This window comes from Oreochromis aureus, linkage group 22, assembly GCF_013358895.1.
Source record: "Oreochromis aureus strain Israel breed Guangdong linkage group 22, ZZ_aureus, whole genome shotgun sequence".
Taxonomy (NCBI): domain Eukaryota; kingdom Metazoa; phylum Chordata; class Actinopteri; order Cichliformes; family Cichlidae; genus Oreochromis; species Oreochromis aureus.
The window spans coordinates 5,217,556-5,227,530 of NC_052962.1; the positions used below are offsets into that span (position 1 = coordinate 5,217,556).

Sequence of the window (9,975 nt, forward strand, 5' to 3'; positions counted from 1 at the left end):
ACTGGAGCCACTGATATATTTAAGCTTCCTGTTCTACAGCCAGATAAAGCAAACATGGAAATCACTTTTTTGCAGATCAAATTAATTTTGACTGATTGAAAAGATATTCTTTGTGTGTGTTCTGTTCTAGTAGCTGCAGGGGGTAAAAGGTCTGAGCTAACTTCAATTCAATTCAATTTTATTTATATAGCGCCAAATCACAACAAAAGTCGCCTCAAGGCGCTTTATATTGTACAGTAGATAGCACAATAATAAATACAGAGAAAAACCCAACAATCATATGACCCCCCTATGAGCAAGCACTTTGGCGACAGTGGGAAGGAAAAACTCCCTTTTAACAGGAAGAAACCTCCGGCAGAACCAGGCTCAAGGAGGGGCGGCCATCTGCTGCGACCGGTTGGGGTGAAAGAAGGAAAACAGGATGAAAGACATGCTGTGGAAGCGAGACAGAGATTAATAACAGATATGATTCGATGCAGAGAGGTCTATTAACACATAGTGAGTGAGAAAGGTGACTGGAAAGGAAAAACTCAATGCATCATGGGAAACTTCACAGCTGAGCTTCACTGAATGTTGTTAGAAAAGTAGCGCTTACTATAAAACATGTTTTCCTAACAGATCAGCTATCAGGCTGAAAACATGCTGGAAATAAACATAGTTGATGTAAAACTGAAACTCTTAACTTTACCTGCTCCTGACCAGGTAATATGTTCAGCATCAGTTAACATGGTGATTTAGCTTACTGACATATTCATTTCACTTTGTAGAGACAACTCAATATTACCAACCTTATGACATCATCACAGTTTGATTTAAATCAACCAATCATTCATTCACATGCAGCTGTTTAAAAACATTTTATTGAATCAAAATTTTACAGTCAGAATACATCAACATTTCATATGCCCTTTGACCCCATCTTTGTCCTCTCTACACGTGGAGCGCCATCAGGTTAGCCTGGAGGACTCGGGTGGATTTACCACTTGCCTTAAATTAAAAATCTTAAATAGAATTGTACTAATTGTACTAACAGACGTGTTAATACTCAAGGAAGCTTCCTGTTTGTTCAGCTCTGACCATGTGACCAATAAAATATCCTCAGGACTAGGTGTTTCTTAGCCATCAAAGAGACGACTGGTTCAGGTGAGCCATAGGTGACTTAGCATACAGAAAAGCTGCTCAGTAAGAATGATGACATCACAGATGAGCCCTGTATCACAGCACTGAGCCTGAGATGTGGTTGAGCTCTCGGCCTCTGTTTAAATTTTTAACCAAGTGAAACTGTGAGGAATGTTAACCCTGTGTCTGATGACATAGCAACGTGCAACCCTGACCAATTCAAACAAAGTTTCCTTAAACTGGACTTGCAAATACAAACACAATTGGCAGCACAGATCATCATCTGGTTTCTGTCAGTTACCTTCAGAGTTTCATCCATGAAGCTTCTGCTTCTGCAGACAAGAATCTCAACCTGATCCAAAGCATGTCTAATACACAAGTCAAAAAAGGCTCTCATACCATCTCAGACATGTCTGCATTATTTCTGAAACATGGGGACACAGCAGTGAGCAGTGTTGTGAACTCATGTTTCGGGAACAAACTGAATAAACATAAACTGATGGAAACAAACTAATGAGAAATAATACTGATTCACAGGGCTCTTTCATATGGGTGGGCAGTCAGACAGGTCGCACACAGCACTTGTTGATAAAACTCAAAAAATATTCTGATTCTTTTCAATCTACTTTACACAAGAAAATAAAGACGACCATAAAATCTGACTTCAACATGCAAAATGCATTCAACAGCAACAAAGGCTTCCATTTAAGCTTCAACAAAGAAGAAAAGAACAAGAGTAGAAGAAGAAGACAGATTAATATCAATAACATCTGTGTAATAAAAACACAACCTTTGACCTATTGACTGTTCTCATCTATTGCTGCAGCTGAGTCAGCGCTCAGGTGTCACTTTGCTATGGTTACTCAAGAGGTCAGAGGTTGGAGTCCAGATTGGCGTGGTTCAACAAGGTGGTGCCTGGGTCCTCGGTGTGGGGGTCAGAGCTGAGAAACGGTTCCGTTTCCAACTCCAGCAGCGCTGGCAGGTCGGCCCCGCTGTCTGCCAGGCCTATTGATTCAGACGTTTGGACAGGTGTATACTGAACCAGCTGCTTTCCTGCACCAATAAGAGAGCAGCACAGTGTCATTACATGACAGTAGATAGGTAGATGGACCAACCACTGACTGAAGGCATGACTCACCTGTTCCGCTTTCTTCACTTCCCTTAGGAGCTTCATCAGACAGCAGCTAGTGGGAAACCGTAACATCAGTGAGACAGGTCTGACATCATCAGTAACACTACGCTCTAATTTTTGAAATAGCAGACAAAAGAATGTGAAATTTGCAACTCACGTTATCCAAACTGTCAAGGTCAAAATCTGCAGGCGAGCCAGATGAACTGAAAAACTAAGCACACACAGTTAGTGACACACAAACACAAGCGATAATAATGTGAGGTGGTAACAGGAAGTAAGACTAACCTCAATAAGTGGAACTGTATCGAAGGAGAACGTCTGTGTGTTGAGTATGTTCTGCAGGTTCTCTAAGCTGCTGTCGATAGTATCCACATGATCCAAAAGCTCAGACCTGAGGCACACAGGTGAGACAGGTCTGATGTTAGGTCGCATGTCTTCCGGTATTCTACATTTTCCTTTATGTCTGTAGAGATCCAAACTAATACATGATCTACATCTCAACTGTTCCATACAGGTGAGCTCAGTCTGAACCTGCCAGCTTTCTGCTATTAAATAATCTTATGCCCAGGCTCCACCCCTCACCCTGGCCACACACAGTATTTCCTGTAGTCAGAACACGCCTGAAACATTTCCTGCTGTGAGCCATCTCAGAGACCTTTTTTGACCTGTTGACCGGATTACTTACTTCTGCCTTTAATATTGACCAAATATAATCAATTAACTAGGTCATGAGCTCTGACATCTGATCAGCTAAAGAAGCAGGACCTCACACATTTGACAAGAAGAAAATGCAGAATGTCACCAGAAGACTTCAAAACATTCATAATTACAAATCAATAATTGTTTGTAGAGTTAGTGATTCACTTGTCAGGTTGTGCTGAGAGGAACCGCCAAACGTCAGGTGGGAGTCCACCTGCAGAGGGAAGGGGGCGGGGTCTGAAGGAAGCACAGGGGTTTTAATGACACACTTGTCCTGCAACAGGACCATTACCTAAAATGTAAGACAAACTGAAACCACACCATGGTTAATTAAGAGGCTTTCAGACAGGCAGTGCTGCACTTGCCATTCAAGTGGGCTGAATAGGAGGAGTTTCCTAAACTTGAAGCACAAACCTCAGACTGAGGTCTAACTCGCAGACTCCTGACAGGAGCTTGCAATCTGCATTCAGCAGAACACTTCCAGTTTCCTGTCTGAAAGCCACTTTACAGAAAGACACCCAGAATGTCAGGGTGACGGATGCAGTGGGTGGGGCAGCTGTTCAGGGGAGCTGCAGGTGGTTGTCGGGGGAGTTTCTGGAGAGATGCTGGGTAAGCTGTCAGCACAGGGTGACGGCTTCCCCAGCGTAAGGGTGTACTGAGGACAGTTTAATAGACAGTCTATTGAGACGGTTTGTTGGGCAGCTCTTTGCAACCTCGAACACAGTTTCAGCTTTAGTCAGAGCAGGGCCACTGTTGGGGAAATACTTGCTCTTGGTAAACGCTCATAGTAGTTCATCGCAGGTGGTACTAACACTATAAGAAGTCTCTATGAATGTTTCACAACTGCATACTGGTGTAGTCACAGTTACCTGTCAATACAGGCAATGGCTTGACATTTCTTCTGAGGTGTTGTTGGGCTGGGGGCTGTGTTTGCTGTGGTAACGGAGGTGAGTGATTGAGTGGATGAGGCAGAAGTCAGGGGGCCAGTGGAGACGGAGCTCATCACCACAATGGGACTGGCTGCTGAGAGAAAGATTTTTATTTACCAAAAATGCTCTGAACAGGAATCAAACTGCTGACTACAAACTTAATGTCTACCTGTGGGAGCACTGCTCGTGGAGGTCACTGGGGTGGGTGGCTCATTCTCCTCTAGGATGGAGTTAATGAAGGTGGTGGGGGAGAGGGGCGTGTCCACTGGTGCAGCCACTTCCTCCAGAACAGGACACACCTCCACCTCCGGACTGGACGGTTCCTCTTTGATATCGACTGATTGGCTCTCTCTGCAAGGAGGTTATGCACTCTGACTTCTGAAGGATCAATCACTTACTGACTAAACAGGACTGATCTGATCGGTACTCACCCTTGGTCCGTCCAATCACTAGCCAATTCATCTGAACCAGATGTGGCCATGTCTGTGATGTCAGAGATGATGGGTCCTGAAGTCACAGAGGTGTCAGCTGAGAAGAGATTGGCTGCAGCCTGAAATGAAAAACACAAAAGCACAAGTGACCTCTACAGGCCAAGTGAGGACAAACATCTGCACAAGTAGCTATGAAGAGTCTAGTTTTCAAAGCTAAAGCTAGAAAATCAGCTAATGTCACTCTGAAAGATAATCACTGCTGCCTGTGCATGTCTGAGACAGGTTACCTGCTCCAATGAGAAGGGACGGCTATATTTGGGCATTGAGTGGGTGTTGCCAGAGTCGTTGAGCATCAGAGGACTGCAGAGAGGGTTAAAATGAATAAATGAAAATGCAAAACGTGTACAGAGGAAACTGAATATGAAGGTCAGGTATGAGAGGGAAATGGAACTGGTACTTCAAAATAAAAGCAAAAGTCTGAAATTTGGGCAGTTGGATCCTCATTTTATCACCTGGGAACATCTGCTCGTAATGTTATTAGCAGAGAAAACAGCATCCAATCTGCACTTTGAAATTATCTAGTGTCTAAGTCACAATTTTAGCATTTGTGGTACAGTGTAGCATTTGTTGTAGTATCTGTGGTATCAAAAAAAAAAAAAACTTGCATCTTCCTCTTGACTCCTAGCAGTCTGTTGGACTGAATGAGAGATACCAGGAACTGTATGAGCTGCAGAGAGAGAAAATGCAAAGAGTTCATTAATGTTAAGATAATGCCTGACAACTATGTGGCATCACTCTCCCCTGAGGTTTTCATATTTTTAGAGGGAAGGGACCACATCAGGTGTATTCTTATAGAGTTCTGCTAATTGGAAAGGTGTGGACAGTGAGAACAGGCACCTTGTTGACAACTTTCTGCTGCTGAGTGTGTTTCTGTCTCAGACTGGCCACCTCTCTCCACAGAGCCTCGTTCTCACTGAAACACAAAATCAGCCTTTAGTCAACACTGCTGGGTGGTTTCTAGCCTTGATTCTGGTTTGGTTCTTACTGTTTCATTGCGACGATCCTGGAGTCGATGGTTTCTTGTTTTCCCTTCATCAACTGGACATCGTTCAGGATCTTATTCACTTCCTCCGCACAGATTTTTGCATCATCCTGACGCACTGATGACACCTGTTCCAATCACAGCATACCGTTACCAAGGAGATGGACAGGACAGGTCAGATTGGGTTCTGAGTTCGTAGTACCACATGCGCAGCGATAGATTAAAGGCCACTCTGACCCCTCAGTAAGGGGGCTATACAAAGTATTTGTGATTGATCAGTTGTTTCCTGTGATGTCACACAGCACTCTGAATCATCACCTTTCAGAGGAAGTCCTGCAGAGTCTGCCTTTAGTCTATCACCTGTCTGCATTTTTAGGTATTCTCTGTTGTGTGAGTTACTACATACGTTGGTGACTTTGCGTTTGATGTTCTCCAGCAGATGTTCTTGTCCTCTGATGAAGAACGGGTGCTGAAACTCTGTGTCATCTCTCTCCGGTTTCACCAGACCACCCTGCTCAATGTGCACCACCTTACGGAAACCATCTGGGAGAAATACCATTACACCATGAATAATGGATGTGGATACTCGCTAATATCACAGCTCCTCTTTCTGGTTCTTCCATAGTCCAGAAGCCTTTGCATGCACAGTGACAGAGGTATAGCATGCACAGGTGGGCCGGTCCTTTTTTTCTATCCTACTTTTTATAAAGAGGGTTCTGCTGAATGTTGAGAAAAGTTCAGCTTTTCAGCATACCAATCAACTAGCACTTCTTCAATGACATGGAGAAAAAGAAGCTGCTCATGCACAAAGATCGTCGTGATGACTGATCAGCTTGATATACACAAACCGGTAGCTTAGCTCAGCGGTTCCCAACCTCCGGGGCACAGACCAGTATCGGACCATGAGAGTTGAGGCTCGGGTGTGAAATTTATGGTTTTCAGGGTTTTTATCTGTTTTTATCGGTAACTCTGTTTCCCTGGGTCTTTTCCTGTGTGTTATGAATAAATGTTCTTTTTTTTTGGTACTGATACTCGTTTTATTTGTTGTATTTATCCGCGACACCTTAAAGGCCAGTCCGTGAAAATATTGTCGGACATAAAATAGTCTGTGGCGCAAAAAAGGTTGGGGACCACTGGCTTAGGTCATTAACTGCTATGTTAACTGCAGGCTACCTTGCCTTGTGAGGACTGGTTGTTGCTGCTATGACAATTACGGCAGCAAAGAAAAGCCGCTAAACACCAGACATTTGACTCATATCTCAATGTTTCTTCACAAAGCACGCCTGATTGGATGAATCTTCTTTCCCAAAAAATAAATCAATAACAAAAACATCTAACCTTCTGTTACACTGCCAAATAGTGATAGCCCCACCTCTGAACGATAGCTTGTTCAGAGGTGGGGCTAACACACTGATGATTCCTTGCTGGTTACTCACACATGTTGAGTTGGCGGATGAAAGAGGCCATGTTGTTGTGCTTGAAGAACTTTGGCAGAACTTCTTTGGAAAACCGCCCCTGGTCGAACACATGGAAACTGGTACCACTCTTATACAACAAGAGAAAGAAAAAAAGAAGAAGAATCTGTATTATTGTGGTGGCTGTGATTCAAGATGCAAAGCAGGTCATCTGTTAATCAGAAGGTTGGTGGTTTAATCCCTGGCTGCTCCATTCTGGATGGCAAAGTACCCTTGGGCAACATACTGAACCCTGAGCTCAGGGTGCTCTTTGATGCGTCCATTAGCTTGTGACTGTTAGACAGAAAGCACGCAGGTTGAAAAAAGTGTAGTATGAATGTGTGTGAATGAGACATGGGGTATAAAGCACTTTGAGTACTTGAGTATTAAGGAATGTATAAGAACCATTGCATTTACCTTATAATCAACTGATAAAAAGAGACTATATACGCTCTTACGCTCAGGAATCTCCAGGAACAGATCTGAAAATCAGAGCACACTGCTAACACTTTAATCTCAGCTGTCTGCTCTCCAGCAGACTGTTTCTGAGCAGCTCAAAATTTATTGATTATTTTAACACTTTCAGGGTTTTTTGCACCTGCACATCAGGCACTGATGTATAGATTACTGATTGGAACTCAGTAATCTATACATCAGTATAGATTAAACAGAACTGTCAGAACACACTGCAGATGAAAGTGAACTCTTTATTTGGATCCATGGAAGAAAAACAAAGATATAAAGAGAAACCATTAATTTGGGGGACTTGTGATCCATATCCTGCCGTGGCAGCTTCATTTAAAGGAGGAGGTGAAGAACAAGAAAGTGTTCGTTGTTAAAGCAAAAGTAAGTGCTACATAGCTAGCTTAACCTTTTCATGCATGAATTATGACAACCTCAATCAGGATTTTTTTCTTAAGTATTTTTATTCATCTTTAGGCATGAAAAAAGATCTTTGAACTTCATTTCTTAAACATGTATTTTTCAAATAGTTTTTTTACATGTCCACTTAGGTGGACATTTGGAGTGGGTGGCAGCCCATATGGAAAAGAAATAGAAAAAACTTTTTCCAATGCCAGTTGGCAGTTGTAAATAAATGTTGATTACTGCATCCGATAGCCCAGCAACTATCTGGCATTTTGGTTTCTAGTTAAACTAGAACACGTTCAAAGGGAGGTGGAGAGAAAAGGACCGCAGTACTGTTTTTGCCCTCCAGGTGGGCGTGTCGCAGTAATGAAAACCATGGATTAAAGGTGCATTTTCCTTTTTAAACTACACTTGGAAATTACACTTCAGACACTTCTTTAATCTGGTGTTACATGACCTTCAGCTGTGGGTGGAGCCTAATAGTTATGCAATAAAAACAGAAACAAATAAACAAACAAAAATTTTTTTTTAGGAAAATAAAGATGGAGACCTTTTGGTGATAAGTGACCGATTTCAGTGCAACCTGAAATTAACACCTGCAGCTGTACAAGGTGTGGGCTATGACACTACAGTGACATCATAGGCAGTCATCAGCTTATTTGAATTCAGGCTTTATGCCAACCTCCAAAACAGCTGCTGGAATCAGTTTGTCAGAAAAACAACTGTCAACTGATAATTTACCGACTAGCTGATGATGTCTGATATCGTTTGACCTCTGACGTGAGCTCTGTTAGCCTTAATAGCTCACTGAAGCTAAGCTAACTGAGCTGACCTCTTTTTTTTAGTCAGTAAATAAAGTTTGTCAACAAACTTGTCTACATTCCAGTTTAAATAAAGTTGTGTCTGTTTCTGCTGTGTAAATAAAATTAAACTTGTCTGCGTTAGCTGTTAGCTGTTATCGTGCGTACCGGACTCCAACAGATGAGCGGGTCGGTGTCCGGGTCCTCCACCAGGGTCCACAATTTGGTCAGGAAGGCCGGGACGTTCCCGCTGCTCAGCACCGCCCCCCCTCCTCCGGGATATTCCATCTGAGAGACAAAAATCGAGCACACACCTGAGCTAACGACGCTAACAGCTAGCTGCGTCAGAAAGAAAACAACGAACTACGACTCGGGTCCCCGATCTGACTCGGACCGCGCCGGTTTGGTCCCGCTGCTGAACTCAGAGCTCCCCGCGGGGCTGCAAACAGACGTGCCGAACTTTATTTCACTTAGAGCCGCGATAACTCCGCAAATCCGATAAAACACAACTGCGCAGATAGCTGCCCAGCGCGGTCTGATGGCGTAAGCACAATACGTAACCCTAACGTTCTGTCGCGCTGTGATGTGATGAGCAGTAAGGCGGATTTTATTTTTTATTTTAAGCTTCATTAGCAATTCAGACATTACAGATTTAAATGAGCAAAAGACAATGTCAGGGGTGGTCGTGTAATAACAATTAGACACCCCCCCCACCACCACCGCACAAATACATCCTGCGATAAATTACAGGTAGTAATAAAATAAAATAAAATAAAATAAAATACAATACACTAGTAACTCTTTTACGCTACGTTCATACCTACATGGGTATTTTTGAAAACGCAGCTGTTTCTATGCGTTTGGGCCTTTCGTCGGCACGTAAACGGCGTTTCGAATCACTGAAAACGGAGATTTTTTAAAACTCCGTTTTTGCGTTTACGTATGGACGGGGAATACAGAGTTCATCACGCAACGTCAAAGGTATGTGCCTTTTTTCACATCACGGTGTGCGCCACGTTATTGTTTAGATTAGATGAATTGCAGAATGGCAGATAGTAAGATTAACAGTAACAGTATTTTGTCTCTATCTTCAGGTTTTACACACTTACATATACACACGCAGTTACTGTCCCTCCATTTAGAAAGGCAGAGGCGTCATGGTGTAATTATTTTACGTGTAGTTGTTTTTTTCCTGTGTAATAATATTCAACATTGCTATCAATACATTTTTCAAAAATGCCTCTCTGTGCAAAATGGGTTCAAAAACATAAACAACTGTGGGATACTGTTTGTCCATGATTTGGACAGGGGGAACAAACTGTGGCAGGATCAGCCTGATATTATTTGTATCCCACTGTAACTTTACTGTATAAAGAGCTAACATGTCCAAAATGTCAGGAGTAGTTAGTTATTACAAGAAGTGTTCCTGAACTAAAAATCAAGAATGTGGGATACTGTTTGTCCGTGATTTGGAGAGCCCAGCGCTGCTCCCGACGCAGGGA

The 9,975-nt window shown here is 42.8% G+C and overlaps 1 protein-coding gene across 3 annotated transcripts; it reads right to left on the minus strand.

Moving 5' to 3' along the window:
- Positions 1-840: 840 nt before the first annotated feature.
- Positions 841-9,024, minus strand: hsf1 (heat shock transcription factor 1). 3 transcript variants are annotated; one of them, XM_031745947.2, is made up of 15 exons: positions 8,642-9,024; positions 6,789-6,897; positions 5,759-5,895; positions 5,356-5,480; positions 5,208-5,283; positions 4,976-5,037; positions 4,598-4,670; positions 4,311-4,429; positions 4,049-4,230; positions 3,820-3,970; positions 3,116-3,187; positions 2,537-2,642; positions 2,409-2,462; positions 2,258-2,303; positions 841-2,172 (listed from the first exon to the last, which is right to left on the minus strand). In XM_031745947.2, exons 1-15 carry the CDS (start codon positions 8,759-8,761, stop codon positions 1,991-1,993), a joined length of 1,614 nt encoding a protein of 537 aa, XP_031601807.1. In that variant the 5' UTR covers positions 8,762-9,024; the 3' UTR covers positions 841-1,990. The 3 variants fall into 3 exon arrangements, with proteins under 3 accessions (XP_031601807.1, XP_031601801.1, XP_031601815.1); XM_031745941.2 differs by having other exon boundaries at positions 3,820-3,973; XM_031745955.2 differs by lacking the exon at positions 3,116-3,187 and having other exon boundaries at positions 3,820-3,973.
- Positions 9,025-9,975: the final 951 nt, after the last annotated feature.